The sequence below is a fragment of the Gymnodraco acuticeps genome, unplaced genomic scaffold (genome assembly GCF_902827175.1).
Source record: "Gymnodraco acuticeps unplaced genomic scaffold, fGymAcu1.1, whole genome shotgun sequence".
NCBI classification, from domain to species: domain Eukaryota; kingdom Metazoa; phylum Chordata; class Actinopteri; order Perciformes; family Bathydraconidae; genus Gymnodraco; species Gymnodraco acuticeps.
This window is the reverse complement of record NW_022992032.1, coordinates 494,404-513,011: the sequence shown is the minus strand read 5'-3', so window position 1 is coordinate 513,011 and position 18,608 is coordinate 494,404. Positions and strand designations below refer to the sequence as shown.

Genomic DNA, 18,608 nt, shown 5'->3' with positions numbered 1-18,608 from the left:
TATCGGGGTGTTAAGAGCATTCCATGGAATATAACAAAAAGTGTATCTCGAGCCGGTTTCTCAAACGTAACTACCCCACCTTTAAAAGCAGATTATCTGTGTTTTTGACACCAAAGAAAACTTTTTTCAAAAGAACACAGACACACAACCAAATCCACAAAGGCTAAGGGGTGAGGCGGGGTTGGCTGAGAGGAGGGACGGCCTCTAATGGGATATTTTTGGAGGGGAGGGCGACAAGGAGTGCCTGTATTTGGATGTGGAGGTGGGAACTGAAAGAAGAGAGCTCGGGGAGGCTTGGTTGGTTTTACAGGTCCTGGGCAGGGGGGCCTTCAATCCTACGTCACAGTTTTGGATGGGATCATGATTTCCTTCTGATACTGACACACACACACATACACACACACACACACACAGCACCCAGACAGGACGGACAGAAAGAGGAACCTGTTAGAGAACAACGAAGAAAAAAGAAATAACGTAAAAGAAAGCTGGAAGAAGAGAAGCAGAGAAAGCAAAAGGAAGGGAAGAAACGCAACAACCAGGAGGGAGAAAGAGGTACAAAAAAATACATTTACATTACAGCTGGTTGAGCCAAAGTTTTGCATCATGAAATATCAGCTTTCCCTTGAAGTTAATCAAAATAAAAGCTTGGTTGACATTGGACAATTTCATTGCATTGAAATCACCTTTTAAGTAAATGTTCTAAAGTGCTTAATTGAAATGTTGAGGTACTTGTACTTTACTTCATACTTCTTCTCCACTACCTTTTAAAGGCAAGTATTGCAGTTTTTACCTAACATCTTTAGTTCTTTTAGGATCATTTTTAACCATCCAACCAATAGTTAATATGTTCTGCACCACTGACATACACATGGTGTTTCATAGTGTACATACGCTTCAGAAGTAATATCTAATTAATATATGACATTATAACACTCTGAAAGGGAAGTATTTTACTTTAAGCTTAAAGTACAGTTTGCTAGTGTTTATATATATATATATATATACCTTTTTAATTTGTCTTCTGTCAAATCTTTAAATTGTATTTTTTGTATGAGTATTTTTCACAGTAAATAGTGCTAGTGCTTCATTTTTGTTTGAGAAAAATATACCATATTACTTAGTCTTCCAGCACTTAAAAAACACACATAATTTAAAATAACACATATGGAATGATGCATTTGACATTATTGTAGATTTTTGTAAATGATACTGACATTTATATTTAACTGCTCAATGGAAACAATGTGAAGTAGTTGCCAGTTGCCGTGTGGATTCTGCTACATGGGGGTGTCAATCCTTGGCTGCAAAACACACACAAAATGCACACACACACAAAGTAAATGTTGAGTGTGTCAGCACCTATAAATACTCTCATGAGATAGGCAAGGAATTCAGCTGCAGTTCTGAGCGTGGCGAGGCATGTAGGGTGGTGTGTGTATGTACAAAATAACAGAACCACTATAATACACAACGCTGTTGGTAATACCACTTCGATAAAGATCGTATTATTCAACCTATCTGTTGTGTTGATTCAGTTTAACGGTCATTTTGAAGGACCTATTGAAAAAGCAACTAATAAGTTGCCTTCAAATCTACTTTTTAGTGTCTATTAGCTAATTGTTTTGATTTTACAGCAACTTGGGCCCTTTCTCATTTAATCAAATCCCCCTCCTCGACTCCTCGGTAGTGACCCGGAAATGAATTTCAGCGCGCCATGTTGAAGGACATCTCATTTCTCTAAATGCACTTAGAGGATCGAGCGTTGAGGAGGCTCTCTGAAGGAGCTATAATAACCGAGGATACACTGATGGGTCCTCCATGGTCCTCCACGGCTCCTTCGTAGATGCATTTCCAGGAACAGAGATGTTTCAAAAGAGGTTTCTCAATACTCTAATTTCCCCTCCTCGACTCCTATCCTCGAGACTTAGTCCCGCCCACAGGAGATGCGAGCGAAGGACTGAGGAGGGGAACCGAGGAGAGAGGAGGGGAAGCAGCAGGCGGTTAGAGAAATGAGAACTCCTCTCCTCTGAGCGGTCATTTTAAAGAGACGTCCATTAATGATGACAGGAGGCACAGCAGCCCCTCTGTCTGATGGACAGATGTGTTCATGACGATTTACTTTTAATTCATCGACAGTGCGGTATAATGAGACAATAACAGGCTACAGATGCGGACATATATACACACACATATATTTATATAAATATATACAATTTCAGAATCAAACAAGTATGAGAGCACTCTCATAATAACGTAACACAATCCCCCCTCTCTCTGGTCGCTGAAATGGGGAATTGAAATTAAAAAGTTGTATTTACAAGTATTACAAGTAAGCATAGGACACCAAACCAACTGAGACCCGTCTGTCCGCCACATCTACGCACTGTACCACACACACACACACACACACACACACACACACACACACACACACACACACACACACACACACACATACACACACACACACACACACTGTACCACACACACTTACAGCAAATAGTTAGCATTTTAGCACAGTGTCTTTGAATTTTGGTTATATGCCTGAAGATAAGTCTGTGGTTGGCACAGGATTAAGAGATTTGAACCTTTTATTCTAGATCTTTAAAGACGTCAGTAAATACCAGAGTTTAGTGTTGGTGACGTTTAAGACATTTTGTGTAGTTTGTTTCTAGCCTAACATGAGCTTTTTACTTCTGGTGATTGTATCAAATCAAATCAAAACAGGTTTTATTTAGTCCTCAGGTTTTGATGTATATGATGTATGTAATGAACTAGTGGTGTTCATTGGTGAAGAATCATATATCATACATTGCAATAATACCAAATCCAATATAGAAATACCATTGGATTTTTGATGCGGATGATGCTACTTTCCAGTTTGGTCTACAACAGTATGTCAACAGTGCAGCGCTCAGGATTTGTTAGAGACAGAGAACAGAACAAAAGAGTGAATATTGAACTCATCAGTGGGATGACTCGAACGCTAAGATTACCTTTTCTAACACACCTTTCTGTTTGCATACAAAAAAAAAAAAATCACCCCCCACTGTAGTAATTACAAATGTATCTGCAGTTACAATACCACATCTCAGTTTGCCAGTTAACAAACACAGAGGAAAATGGTTTTTTCCTACGCATTAAACAGCCAATATATATATTTTCTTCATTTAATCGTTTATTTGGCAGGGACAATGCACAGTAATGAACACTTCAAACATTTAAATGTTCAAGCGCGATTTAGCTTTGAGCTCATTTCCATCCTCACATAAAACATTTAAGAAAATTACATTTTACAAACATAGCAAAAACAAAATACATGATATAAGAGAGCAAGAGCAGCATACACGAGTATTTATGAATACAATAGTTAACTGGGGAGGTTCAATACTTCAAATGTTAAAATCAAAACATGAGTTCACTGGATTGCAATCAGAGTAGGTTAAGGGTCAGAAACCAGAGTCTGCAAACTGAGGCTGATGTTTCCGCAGCACGTGTTATGATAAAGCCTCTTATGATGGCAGTCATTCAAACCCAGCTCTATTTCTGTCTCGCTGGATGTTTGCATTTTATCATATCTTATACCTAAGCAAGTTGTTACCCATATTAGATTATGCATTCGCAACTTTGGGCTAATGGTTTTATGAATACTTTGGGAACTCCCATGAGTCCTAAATGGTCATTGAAAATCCCTTTAATACTTTAAAAACAGTATTGATAATCATCCAGCTGCCTGTCTGATATCTGATTTGATACTGACACCTATACCCTTTTTGAGTTCTCTTAAATATAATGTATATTGTTAACGACAGGAAGACTAAAAAGAAGACTTTATTTCAAAAGTCTGTTTGCCAATAGTTACACAAACATCCAGTAAATTGTTTCTATTTGTATTGTAGTGGTAGAGTTCTCAACAGTTACTTTAGTTAGTGATTGATCTTTTCATGGTTCATTTATTACTAAAGACTTTTTTTGTTCGATGATGTTTCTCATTAATAAAGCTTTAACAATATCTTTGATTGTAACAAAAATAATAAAATATCTACATGTACATACAAGCACAAATAACAGGTACCATCATGCAAATTAAATAAATCAAGAAAATGTAAATGAAAATTTGTGTATTCTTCACAGGGCTGTGTGCTAAATCTTACAGGCTCCTATATACAAATTGCACATTTTTCATGGCTGTCCTACTTAAGTCTCCACCAATTAAAAAAAGTCTCTATTTAAGATATTATCCATGCAAAATTACAAATGACAAATTAAGCAAATGTAATCAGTTCTCCTTGGTTGTTGTTTTTCAGGCAGATGCTGTTGTTTGTTACAGTATTCGGCAGCACTTTTACATTTTATAATTGTAGTCGATTTTGCAAAAAATGCTTCTGTACTCTTATTTAAGTTTTTTCTGCGATATTGGTTTATTTGGTAAAGTAAGAGAGAAGTATCTGTTGTGGAAAGGCAGAAAATATGTGGGAACTGATAGGCTCTCAGACAGCAACTGTTTGAAGGGTGATTGCAACATCCACATGTATAGCCTGGATCTGTAACAGTGTGCGCCTCCTCTTCATATGACACCACCAACAGCTGCTGCGTCCTGTACAATCCTATCTCTGTCCCCCCGTATGCCCATGTGTGGAGGCCAATACCCAGCGAGCCAATAGGTGCTATTTAAAAAGAGCCGAGTACTTACAGAGCGAATGAGGAGGAGGGGTGGTAAGAGGGACAGAGAGAGTCATGCGCATATATTTGTGGTGAGGAGCACTGGATGTAGCATCATTAGCATTGTCAGTGATAATTAGCTGGCCTCCAGATGAGGTTATTGAAGAGGTCACAAGACAGTGCTAAGAAACCTCAGGATGATGCTAGCTAGTCTGAAAGTGACCCAAGTTTCATGCAAATCCATCTAACATCTGTTGAGATATTTTAGTCTGGACCAAAGTTGTGAACCAACTGACCAACCGAGACATACATTTGGTATAAATATACCAGATCAAATCTAAAAATGCAACTAAAAGACAGGTTGCACAGCTCCAAAACGTAAATGTTTCCGATAATATTGACTACATTGGAAAGCCGAAAGGGCGTTTCTGCAGCAAAGAACAAAACATTTAAAGCAGCGATCCTGGCACACAGCTGAAGCCTAAAATAGGCTCTGGGGTTACTTTTAATTCCCACTCTGACAGAGCACTGAGGGGATATCTGCTCTGAGGCTCAGGTGAACAAAAACAAACTGTGAGCCAGAGACAAAGATCTCCTGCTGACGTTTCGACGTCCAGCTCACTATAAAGGCAGTCAACACAGCAGTAATATAGCACGATATTACTGAGCCAGAACGCTGACTTTAGGACGCCTCTTGACTTCAGCGGCTGCCCAAACTGGTTTATGGTTATCTGAATGCTAAAAAGTACTTTCCCCACAAAAAGTATTTCCCCACTATTGTCATTTATAACTGTTACGCAAAAGTCACTGTACATAGCCCTGCTGTGGTAGCTTAAGACCTGGGTTATACAGGATGTTGTTTCCAAAGCTTTGTAAGCAACTAGTTGTTGTAGTTCGACCTTTTTTGGTTAATTGGTCCTGTAAACTATTAAATGTAATGCTTCCTAATACATGTTGCAAACTGGCAAAATAGGAAGTTAAATAGAAAATGTTCATTTCTTTTTTAGACAATGTTGCACTCTCAGCCTGCAGCAGATACAAAACCGAACCAAACCAAACACATTGCAAGAATACCACATACATTGGGGTCGGTACATCTCCCTTAGCTGCATCCAAGAAATTCGATGCTCACCATTTCACTATTTGTTTATGTCAGACCCTCTACTCTGCATACTGTATATCAGCACTACATGTGATCCCTTCTCTCTCAATGACCGCCTCCTCTTTCTACACTAAACTGCTGTAGTTTGCACACGTGGCTCATTATGATCATGTTCTGTCCTCCTACAAAAAACGACCATATAGGTCGATTGTTCAGCAGCTAAATACGACCCAGAGTCACGTTTTAAAGTGTAGCACCTCTAGTGGTCGTGTAAGAAACAACATGCTCCTGTCGATTGCAAACGCTCCGGAGGGTCGTTTATTCACAAATTACCCTCTGGAAAATCCTAAATTGTGGAATAGTTTGGCCATTAAAATGCTTTTGTATTAGATTTCTAGCGAGAAGTGTATATTGTACTTTTACAATCTACGTCCAGTGGATGTATAGGATCTACAGTTTGATAGATATACGAAGATAATTTGAGGTCTCGCCAGGAGAACGTGTACTGTATATGGGGCAGCTTCCATGTAAAGTTAGCATGGGTGAAAACAGTATTTCCGGTCTCGAAGTTTTCATAATAAAACCGGAAGTATTCCCCACACTGTCAAATGATTACACAGTGATATCTCCATTACTCATCCACTAAAAAACATCAGTTTATCCTTGTTAATTACACAATATTGATTGGTTTAAATTGTGTACAATGCTTTTGTGTTTTTAACCTTCGATTCGGAAAAACAAATAGTTTTTTCGGAGTTTAGACACTACAGAGTTTCCGAAGACACTACACTACCCAGAATCCCCAGCTATCGTTTGGGACTACAACATCCGCCTTGCTTTACAAACCCCGTGATTAGCCCTCAAGCTCTGTGATTGGATGTTGGAGTGGCAGTGCGACAAGGTTACGCCGAATGTCAAACAGCTCTTTGAAATGGAATGGAACCACGCCAGACTATCCAAAACTGGACTTGGACGGGTCCAGCCCAGCCCTCCCCCCCAAAATTACACATGCTGGCTATTGTGTGTTTCGCAATATGTTCTATGGCACGTCTCTACTGGGAATTGTAGTTTTATAAGACGTTTTCGTATTTCCCACAATTAGAAGTTGCCAGTATTAAACTGTATACATCCCTGGAGGTTTAGGGGATACGAAACACATTGGTGTTATCAAATTTAAAACATATCATTAATACATGGGTGAAAATTGCTTGTGCCCATAATGGGCAGCATTAATATACCCACATGACAGCTAAGGTCAGAAGAGCTTTATTTAACAGCTGGTCTTATGTCTGTGACCCCTCCTGTTGTTAATTGATAAGCCTGAAACATGCACTTGTCAAGGTTCAGATGCACATTTAGCAAATATGGCAGTAGCCATCGATCATCTTAAAATAAGATACTTTATTGATCCCAAGTTGGGACATTTTTTTGTTACAGCAGCATGTACTACTTTGTTCTACTCCACTACAATTCAGAGGTCAACCTGGTATTTTTTACTCTACTACATTTATTTTTGTTACTTAGCAGATTCTGATTAATGATGTGAAATATAAACAACCCTTAAATCAAACTTTCGTTACACCTGAGTAAAATTCAGCCTTATCAGTTTGTCTGTTTTGCATATCCTCCTGTTAATATCTTTGGACGTCCTGCACTAAACTGTTTTATTGTAGAGATCACTACAGTATCTTCTTGATATTTTCTATTCTATATTTCTATCATTGACCCCTATTTTGTATGTAGGCTACTCTTAATATTTAAATGTTTTCATAAACATTTATTTATTCAACAACTAAATTCAATAACGTGCTTTAACCACTAGGAGGTACGGTTTAGACCAGTGGTCTAGTTAATAAAACATAATAATATCAAACATAATATGACTATTCACTTTATTGTGAAATTAAAACAGAACGGTAAAGGAAAATACAGTTTCAGTCTCTCGATGTGAAGCTTATGCATTGTACCATAAACTTGTATAGACCTGTAACAGTCAACTGCATGAGGAGTTGGAAAGGTAGTTCAGAAAATCAGTAATATCTTTAAAAACTACAAAAAAATCCCTTTCTATCAGCTGTGCACCGTTATGGTGTAAATACAGACTATCTACTAATTGAATCAAATATAAAAGTCAGCCGAATTAGTGTTGATACTGCAAGGAGACGTATTGTGTGAAAAGAAATGGAAGATGTTGTTTAATTGTTGATATTTTATGGTCCACGTCACGTATTCAGTTTTGGCGGCATCTCTTCCAGTTTGTCAAAAGGTCTTCTGATCAGGGCTCTATAAATACATATCTACGGCAGATATGTAATATTTAATGCAGCCGAACCGTGTATTACAATGCCGTTATGTGATGACTTTCAAAGAGAAACGCAAGAACACTCGGAATAAAGTATATATTTTTTTTTTTAAATGTTTTCCGATTTCATATCACATAAACACCATATCCCGACGTGCATTGCGGCGTGATTTTAGCCTATCAAAACCTCTGAAAAAAGAAATGTGTCTCTCAGAATCGATAGAGAAAACCCTATGGGAAAAACACAAAAGCATTGTACACAATTTAAACCAATTAATGTCGTATAATTAACTAGGATAAACTGATGTAGTGGATGAGTACTGCAGATATCACTGTTAAATCATTTGATCATTGGTTTTATTATGAAAACGTCGAGACCGGAAATACTGTTTTCAACCCGTAACTTTACATGGAAGCTTGCCGCATATACACGTTCTCCTGACGAAACCTCAAATCATCTTCGTAATATCTATCAAACTATAGATCCTACATAACGACTGGACGTGGATTCTAAAAGTACAATATATACTTCTCGCTAGAAATCTAATCATAAAGCGTTTTAATGGCCAAACTATCCTACAATTTAAGATTTTACAGAGAGGGTTATTTGTGAATAAACGACCATCTGTAACGTTTGCATTCAACGGGAGCACTAGAGGCCGAAAACTTTAAAACGTAATTATAGGTCGTATTAAGCGCTTGAACAAACGACATATTTGGTCGTAATAAGGGCTTAAACAATCGACCCATTTGGTCGTATGAGTTGGAGGACTTGTTGGATCATGAATAAGGTTTCCAAGCTGCATTAAATGCTAGACGTTGGCTGTAAACCACAAAAACCTGACCGTGAGCTTCTCTCTGCACACTCGCTGCTGGCCCATAGAAACAGAGTTTAGGGGGTCCTCAGTTTGACTTAAGGTGTCAGTCTGAGTGTTTGTCACGATGCTCATGTCATGTCACATTTCTATGTCTAGGTTTGGGTGTTTTTGCTGTTCTCTCTGTCATGTTTTTCTCTTGTTATATTGTCTGGTCCTTTTCCCTGTGTTTTTCCTCCCGTCGTTAGTTTCCCTGGTGTGTCTAGTTGTCTGATTGTGTTCACCTGTGGCCCTTGTGTTTCTCCTCCCCTGCCCGGCTGTTTCTCGTCTTGTGATTACCCCTCCCTGTATTTAGTCACATTACATTACATTTCATTTAGCTGACGCTTTTATCCAAAGCGACTTATAATGACCGATTACAGGGACATTCTCCCTGGAGTAAGTAACTAAGGGCTAAGTGCCTTACTCAAGAGCACACTAGTGGTGTTGTTCCTGGCGGGATTTGAACTCACAGCCTTCCGATCTTCAGCCCACCTCACTATCCATTAGACCAATCACTACTAGTCTTGTCTCTTCCTGTGTTCAGTGTTGGTGCTTCTTTTGTTTGTGACCTAGTTCACCGTGGAGTGTTTTGTCTGTCCAAGTATAATTAAGTCCTTGAAATAAAGGTGTTATCAAGTGCTATCTGCGTTTGGGTCCTACCTGCTTCACTCGGCGTATCAGTGTTGTTGTGTTGTGTTCAGAGATTAGCAGAGAAATGTGCATCTGTTAGAGGGTTTGTTTTGTTCACCAGCGACCTTGAAACTTTGAATCAAAGCCTTGAAACATTGCTGAGCGTGCTTCACTTGTTTATCAAGAACTCGCTTTTTCTCTGTATATTAAGATATAAAGACACAGAGTAAATGGGGTTTAAAGTGGTTCTTCTTTTTTAAGTAACTGTGTAAATAAAGTAGAATAAAGATACATAAATCACATAAAGAAAGATACATAGATATCATAAACTCAAGACATAACTGTTTAACATTAAGGTTTCTAAAAATGTTTGTCCTTTGATACAGGAAGATCTAATTCCAATCTTTATTCCAGAATCAAGGTCCATATCACAAACAAAAAGTCTTGGTACCCTCAGCAGCAACCGTAAAGCATCATTGTATGCAACTTTTAGTTTGTGCATGCTTCTAGCCGTGTAGTTACTCCACAGGTGAGCCGTGTAGTTACTCCACAGGTGAGCCGTGTAGTTACTCCACAGGTGAGCCTTGTAGTTACTCCACAGGTGAGCCGTGTAGTTACTCCACAGGTGAGCCTTGTAGTTACTCCACAGGTGAGCCGTGTAGTTACTCCACAGGTGAGCCTTGTAGTTACTCCACAGGTGAGCCTTGTAGTTACTCCACAGGTGAGCCGTGTAGTTACTCCACAGGTGAGCCGTGTAGTTACTCCACAGGTGAGCCTTGTAGTTACTCCACAGGTGAGCCGTGTAGTTACTCCACAGGTGAGCCTTGTAGTTACTCCACAGGTGAGCCGTGTACCATGGTGTACAGAAAGCTTTAAAAAGTGATACCTTGACATCTACAGAGCACTTGTGAAATGTCCGCATTCATATGTTTGCCTGGGCATACAGTTTGCAGCGCTGTCTATGGATGTCTTTGTCATCTGTGAGATCATCAGAGATATAATGACCAAGGTACTTGATCTCATTGCACACAAGAAGAATGTTGCTACTGAGAATAAAATGAGGAAATACAGCCTTTTTATCCTCTTTACTTCGCACAATCATGATGCTACTCTTCTTGGCGTTATACTTAATATTAAAATCAATGCCATACTGGGAACAAGTCCTCAGAAGCTGTTGTAAGCCGGCACTGCATGGGGAGAAGATGATTAAATCATCTGCGTACATAAGGTGGTTGACAACAGTAGCTCCGATGACACAGCCAGTTTTACACAAGTTCAGTTTCCTAGACAGATCATCCATGTACAGATTAAACCATTCCAGACCATTCTACTAATCCTATACTGTGAACATCATGTTCTTTTATCATTGTGAAAGTTAAATCAATACAGTCTGGTAACATTTTGTCTCTGTTGAAAGATCAACAATAGCAGAATGTCAAGATAAGCTAAGATGAGATAAACTCGAACAAGAACATCTCCAACATCTCTGAATATTAGGCAAATGTAAACTGATGGCTGAGAAAAAAACACATTAAAATATAAAGATATCTTTGTTGTTTGTGATAATAGGATTCTTGTATATAAAAAACAAACACTTTGTATCTGTGTCAAGGCCCTGTGACTCTGATTTAATCCATTAATTAGTAGGTTGTTTTGTTGGCCCATTTTTTTATTTTCTTCCAGGTGCTGTGTGCTGTGTTTAAGTGAAACCACCAACACGATCCCAAACCAGTCCAACCAATATCATCATCAGCTGCAACCTCAAGCTCAAACACTTACCTGAGGGTTAAGAATCATTACAAAGTACATTTGGTTTAACATCTGGTCTCTTAGAGAACCAGTGTCAGAAATCTTTACTGAAGAAAACCAGAAGTAAACTCATGCCATCACCTTCAAAGAACAGCCAAACGATGGCTCCCAAGAAGAAGGCCCCCCGTCAGAAGAAGCCTGCCGTGGAAGCCATCTCCCCGGTTGCCATTGAGACCCCCCCGACCCAGCTGAAGGTGGAGAACCGTGGTGACGGTGTGGTGGTGATGGAAAGCCATGTGAAGAAGATCGAGCAGATGGCGGCACTGGACATCGCTCAGCTGAACAGCCTCAACCTGCCGCTGCCGCTGCCCGTCATCAAGCCCGGGGAGAGGGGCCTGGGCCTGGGCAGCGAGCTGACCCGGCCCCTGCACGGGAACGCCCTGCTGGAGGAGCTCAGCAAGATGCGCCAGGAGAAGTACGTTCTGATACTTACTGTATTGTAATTGTATCATATGATGAGTGATGCTGTACAATTCTGACACGATACACTTCAAATATAATATAATATAATTACAGTAAATTGCAGTACAATTATAATGGAGTCTAATACAATGCAATTTCAATGATAGAGTTACAATACAGTACAATTTCCATACATTACAATAGAGTGGTTCTGTAAGGGCTCCCTCAACTAAAAGCAATGGGACATTTACATTTTGGAATATTGCAGAAAATAAGATCTGTGGCAAACACATGTTTAAGATAAAAGCTAGTTTTGTTCAGCAGCATTTCCACATATTATCACCACTTCTATAATATCGAAGTGTAAATGCAATTGCTAGAAGTAAAAAGAAAACATGATAGTCGCATGACTTACATCAACACCGCTAAGGCTAAACTAAGGGTGGCTAATGTTCTGCGTGATGACGTTTTGTAGACTAATTTAGACACCATTTTTAAGATACGTAAAAGCTTCAGACGTTTTCCAGTCGGATATTCACTGCCGACGATCGAATCATATTTCTTTACAACAATATTCACATAATACAGTACAATTACAATCAAATTCACTTACGATAACATACATTATTGATACAATACAATTTAGTTATGGCATAATTAACAATATAAAATTCATACACTACTATATTGCCACTAATTATGTGGTTTTACATTATAATTAGCCTTTTTTCCTATTTCAGTATATTATAACATTGCGTGTGTGTCCTCCACCCTCCTCAGGTTCCTGACTGACCTGGAGCTGGCCTCTAAGACGAAGGCCTTCGATGTCCACAAGCTGGTCATCTCCTCCGTCAGTCAGTTCTTCAGAGAGACTCTGGCCAAAGACCCCAGCATGAAGCGCCTGGAGCTCCCCTCCCTCTCACCTCTCGGTATATTTACCTATTCCATTTATCTAAAGCCAAGATTTTAAAATGCATGTCGTTTAAACCTCCAGGACTTTATCTTAACTTGTAGTCAAGATCCCAAACTTTCAAGATGATAAACAATTAATGGCATGGAAATTGGCATAAAATTAAAAATTAATTAGTTCATTAATTTTCTGAGTTGATTATCAGCAAATTATCACCAACTCTCATATTAAATAAAAATAGGCTATATATTTTTTTAAAGCAACATGCCCAGAATTATGAAGTTCCTGCTTGTCCATTGTAAGCATTTGTTTCTTTCTTAAAGTTATGAGAAAGTAAATTGAATAATAAAAGACAATGGATTTGAAGTTTTGTAGCTCTTATTCAGTTTGCTGACATTTTATAGATCAGACGATTAGTTAACTAAGAAAGACCGCCAGATACAACAAATAAAAATACATTGGTTGCAGGCCTGAAAAGGATTCACACAACAATTATGTGACTCATGTTTAGTATTACAAAACTTTACTGAGTAGTTGAGCAGTTAACATTTTTTTTTCCTAACTTAGAAGCAGCTTGAAAGAATTATGTAAGGAAACAAGTTCAAATCATTTAGTTTCTCTTGTCCCAAGGAGGTTTTATTCCTACATCCTGACAAATATTTGGTTTTAAGTCTGTCCGTTGTGTCTTCAGGCCTCGCCAACGTCATCACCTTCGCCTACCTGGGTCGTGTCCACATGTCCCTCTACACCATCGGTTGCACTGTCTCTGCCGCTGCCACCCTGCAGATCCCTCAGTTGCTGAAGATGTGCATGGACTTCCTCCTGGCCGAGCTCAACGTGCAGACCTGCGTCTACATCTGGAACATCGCCGCCGCCTACAGCCTGGTGCCGGTGTGCGAGGCCGCCCGCCGCTTCGTCCTGGAGAACTTTGTGCAGTTCGCAGACACACCGCTGTTCACTCAGCTGACCCTGGAGCAGATGGCTGCCTTCCTGCAAGACGACGCTCTGCTGCTGCCTTCAGAGGTCACCGCCTTCCAGGTCAGAGGTCAAATTTAGCTTTTGAAGATTAATGGCGGAAATCTTTAGCTGGAAATCAAGGTTGAAATAGCATACGCTGTCAAGAAAAGATTTTCATTCCTGACATCCTAATGAGGAGAAGGGCCAGGTCTTCTAGGAGGCAACCTCCAGTATTAACTCGTCCGACCCTCTGGGCCTTCCTGCTATTTTCATCCAAACCTAAAAACAGACCTGAGACCAGCTGCTCCGAGCATAACACAGACCCACGAAGCAGAGTCAGTCCCCTTTATGTCGACTAGGAGCAGAAACCACCAAGTAATACTCACTGTACAGTATGCAAGAAGATCGCTCGTTTATTAATATACAACTCTGTTACAGCTCTAAATAGACAGACAGCTGAGAGAAGCACTGATCATAACTATTTATCATCTCAACTAAATGTGAGCCTGTTAGCACAGAAAAATATTATTATCCCGCTTTAATATATATTATGTATTGTCCCTTTATTTCTTATATCTTATGAATAAGAAATACATTGACATACGATTTGATTGGATTTTACATTGTGACAAATCAAACCTAAGCAGTAAAATGTTATCAAACAGGTCAGAACTATGACTGAAAGCGTCAATAAATAATATACCATTTGTGTTACATCATTTAAACAAATATCACGCTTTTAACTTAGTTGTTCCCCTTGCCATTTTTAAGTTAATGAGATAAACTAATTTAAAACCTATTTTGAGCTTCAACTTATTATATTATTATTATTGTTTAAATTAATTAATTATTATAAATGTATAATAATTTAGTTTACCTACATTTTTGGTCTTGGCCCACATTCTATCATATACTATTTTTCCCAGGCAACATTTCCTATCCAACAATATTTATTGGTGTAGTCAGTTATTACATTTTATAGTTAATTTGAAACTTTGACTCTGTGTCAGATATTTGCAAATGGCAAATTTGCTTTCAAATTCGTGGTATTTTCCCCCCAAAACACAAGTGTGACTGTGTCTGTACCACGGTTTAAACATTTGAAAAAACTTCATATTTAATTTTGTTGTTAAAAGTTGATTTGTAAAGATGATTATCAAACATAAGCCACAATACATATTAAATGTGAATGTTCCTCCCTCAGCTGGCCATGAGGTGGCTGGACTTCGACTCCTCTCGCCAGCCTCACGCCGCGGAGCTTCTGTCTCACATCCGCTTCGAGACCATCCCGGCCAGTGAGCTGGTGAGTCAGGTCCAGCCGGTGCCCCGCATGATGATGGACCCTCACTGCCACCGCCTGCTGGTGGACGCCATGAACTACCACCTGCTGCCCTACCAGCAGAACACCCTGCAGTCCCGACGCACACAGGTCCGCGCCGGACAGCAGACCCTGCTCACCGTCGGTGGGCGCCCGTCACTCACCGAGAGAGCTCTCAGCCGTGAGGTCTGTGCTTTTAATTTGTTTTCTCCATGTATTCACCAACTAAATAACACACAAGGACTCACTGACCTTTGACCTCTGTCTCCAGGTGATGTGGAGGGACCCTCGTGAAGGAGGAGCCTCCTGGCGTCACCTGAGCCAGCTGCCGGCTAAGAGCTTCAATCAGTGTGTGGCTGTGATGGACGGCTTCCTGTACGTTGCCGGAGGAGAGGACCAGAACGACGCCCGCAACCAGGCCAAGCACGCCGTCAACACCATCAGCAGGTAGAGGGAGGAACCAGTCTGGAATGAATACAGAAAACACTGTATGATCAGACACATAGCTGGATTTCTAGAACTTTTTATTTATGAAAATTCTACAAAAAAAGCAAACGAGAAACAAAAAAGCAGACAAATATTACGACACAGAATGATCAGTAAGCTGAATAGTCTAATCAGTATTTCATTATCTTTCTTTAGTCCATCAAATATAGAATGTCAAACTGATGCTAATAACTGGATTAGATCCCTGTCACTTACCCTGACCCTAGGTTTTAATGCATGTAAATGGTCTGCACAGACGAAAATCCCCATGTTCCCGACAGAGGAAGTTTCTCACCCAGAAACATTGGTGTATCCTATAAATCAATGGGTTCTACAAAATAAGAACAAATTATTGATACGAACAAAAATAAGAGGATATTTGTTCCATATTGCTTAGTGCATGACCACCAAAGAATGTTGGGGTTTTGGAGGCCCCTAGGTTTGCTGTTTTTTTTACCCTCTCCCCTCTCCCTCCACCAGATACGACCCTCGCTTCAACACCTGGCTCCACCTGGCCAGCATGCGTCAGCGCCGCACCCACTTCTCTCTGGCAGCCAGCGGCGGCCGCCTGTTCGCCATCGGAGGCCGTAACGTGGAGGGCCTGCTGGCCACCACCGAGAGCTACCTGCCCTCCTCCAACACCTGGACGATGCGTGCGCCCATGGAGGTTCCCCGCTGCTGCCACTCCAGCGCTACCCTGCCCTCCGGAGACATCCTGGTGACCGGTGGCTACATCAACTGCGCCTACTCCCGCTCTGTGGCGTGCTACAGCCTGGACACCGACACCTGGAGCGAGAGGGCCCAGATGGAGACGCCCCGCGGCTGGCACTGCTCCGCCACCCTCGGAGGCAAGGTGTACGTGGTGGGAGGGAGCCAGCTGGGGCCCGGTGGTGAGAGGGTGGATGTGCTCTCTGTGGAGGTGTTCTCTCCGGAGAGTCGCTCCTGGGGCCGTGCCGCCCCCCTCCTCCTCGGGGTGAGCACCGCGGGGCTGTCCCCATTGGCCGACAAGCTGTACCTGCTGGGAGGCTGGAACGAGGCGGAGAAGCGCTACAAGGCGGCGGTGCAGAAGTACGAGCCGGCCACCGACAGCTGGTCCATGGCGGAGGATCTGCCCGAGCCCACGGTGGGAGTCTCCTGCTGCACCCTGACCCTGCCCCCCCGACACGCACCGCGCCGCCAGCAGCACCGCAACACCCCGTCACACGAAGAGCAGCAGCAGGCCGCGAAGAACCGCAGCAGAGAGAGCAGCATGGCTCCTTCACAAAGCATCACCGCATAGAGGAAGAGTTTAACATCAGGGGAACATCTGGATCATGTCCGCTCTTTATTCTGTATCTAGGCCTATGATAACTTTTGTGATTGAAATTCAAATGTAATTCAGTTTTTCAATAATCTTTTTTACTAAGAGCATTATTTTACTTAAATATATTGCAGATATTAAGATAAAATATACATTTTAATAGAATAAATTATTTATAGAAAAAATATTATAAATATATAAACATATATATTATGTTTGATAGATGTGACTCGTTTTAATAATGATAATCTGGAATTGATTTAGCAAAACAAGCCTCTAGATTCACACAATTTAGACGAAGCATTGGTCCTTAATTCTCCCTGAGGTGATGAAATGTCTATTATATCAATTAAAATGGAACAATGATGGTTTAAAATGGAACCAAATACAGACTCATGGAAAGACCTTGTATGTGCAAGATTTGCAAGAAAGAAAAGAGAGCTTGCATGATCCAAAGTGGTCTCAGGAGGTTTTACGTTGATGGAGTCTGGGGAGAAAAAGACGGATGAGGGATTGTAGTGGAGCAGGTGGAGAGGTGATGGTGGGTGGAGGAGGATGGAAAGCGTAAACAGTGGGAGGCAGCGTTTGTCACTGAATCCACTGGCAGTTTGTGTACAAATATTTATCTAGGCAGATGTGTGTGATGTTCAACTGTGAAAATAAATTGTGGATGTGTGTGTGTGTAAGACAGGAGCGTGTGTGTGACAGGAAAATGAGCCAATTCTGACAAAATCTGCAATAATTAAGATTTCTCACCGGCAAACTTAGAAGTATTTCTTCACAGGGATCGGAGCAGGTCAGCAACAAAACAAACCTATATTTATGGTTTATGGTTTTGTATATATATACATATTTCAGAAGTAGTGCAGCTCAAATGTGACAAAATGAAAAAATGTAGTAAATATTTCGTAAGTGCAATGAAGTGAAAGGATTAAGTGAACACAACAGGTAGGTGGCGTAAACTGAAAAATGATTAGATTTAAAAAGGAATTAATTAATGTAAGAAATATATATTGATATGTACTCTTAATGAAAATAAAAAGCAGCTGTAACATTAAAAATAAAGGGAAATTCCACCCAAACCTCACCTGTGTTCATTTTAAAACTTGCCATTTTTACTGAAACTAAGACAAAGTGAAGAGCCAGTGAGACTCCAGCAGGTGGACGGATAAACTGATGACGAGCTGCAGCAGCATTTACTGAATCATTTGATTGGATGAATCCCTCTGTATGTCACTGGATGTGCTCTGTGCTGCGGGTTTCACTGAATAAAGCAAACGTTATCAAAACATTAAATTCTTTTTTATTTATTTATAACTAGACTGGGCTTCTGGGAAATGTAGTCTGACATCAAAAAATTACTCGGATGTGATACAAGATAGATGTAATTGAGTTCAAATAATTATATTGGAATAAAATGTAGCATAGCATCCAACACTGAGCTAGGTTTAATGAGGTTTGATTTACCTCTTAGATAATTAAGGGATGGTGTACTAGACGCAGTGATGGATATTTTAATTCATGCGTTGAAGATTTTAGGTTTAAGTATGAAAAGCAAAGGTCGTCATACAGGAAGAATATCATGTCTTTGTGAAACACGAGATGTTACGAAGAAAGTAAGCAGCATTTAAATTAAGCTGCATCAAACATTACGTTTTAAATACAGTTGATCGTTTCATTTATCATTCAACAAATGTTTTACATGTTCAAATAGCATTTTAAAACGAGTGAAGGTAAAGTATACATAAAAGTATTTTTGGCTCAAATATCAAATGTAGCCTCAATGCAGTAAGAATTGCCCCTTTGTTTCACACACTCATGTGTAAGCAGCATTTTGACATTGTACCATTTTATAGTCCAATGGGTCATT

The 18,608-nt window shown here is 40.2% G+C and overlaps 1 protein-coding gene across 1 annotated transcript; it reads left to right on the top strand.

The window, feature by feature from the left end:
• Positions 1 to 261: 261 nt before the first annotated feature.
• Positions 262 to 18,034, top strand: klhl43 (kelch-like family member 43). Its single transcript, XM_034201610.1, has 7 exons — positions 262 to 555; positions 11,240 to 11,780; positions 12,548 to 12,696; positions 13,369 to 13,715; positions 14,839 to 15,138; positions 15,224 to 15,399; positions 15,919 to 18,034. Exons 2-7 carry the CDS (start codon positions 11,437 to 11,439, stop codon positions 16,715 to 16,717), a joined length of 2,115 nt encoding a protein of 704 aa, XP_034057501.1. The 5' UTR covers positions 262 to 555; positions 11,240 to 11,436; the 3' UTR covers positions 16,718 to 18,034.
• Positions 18,035 to 18,608: the final 574 nt, after the last annotated feature.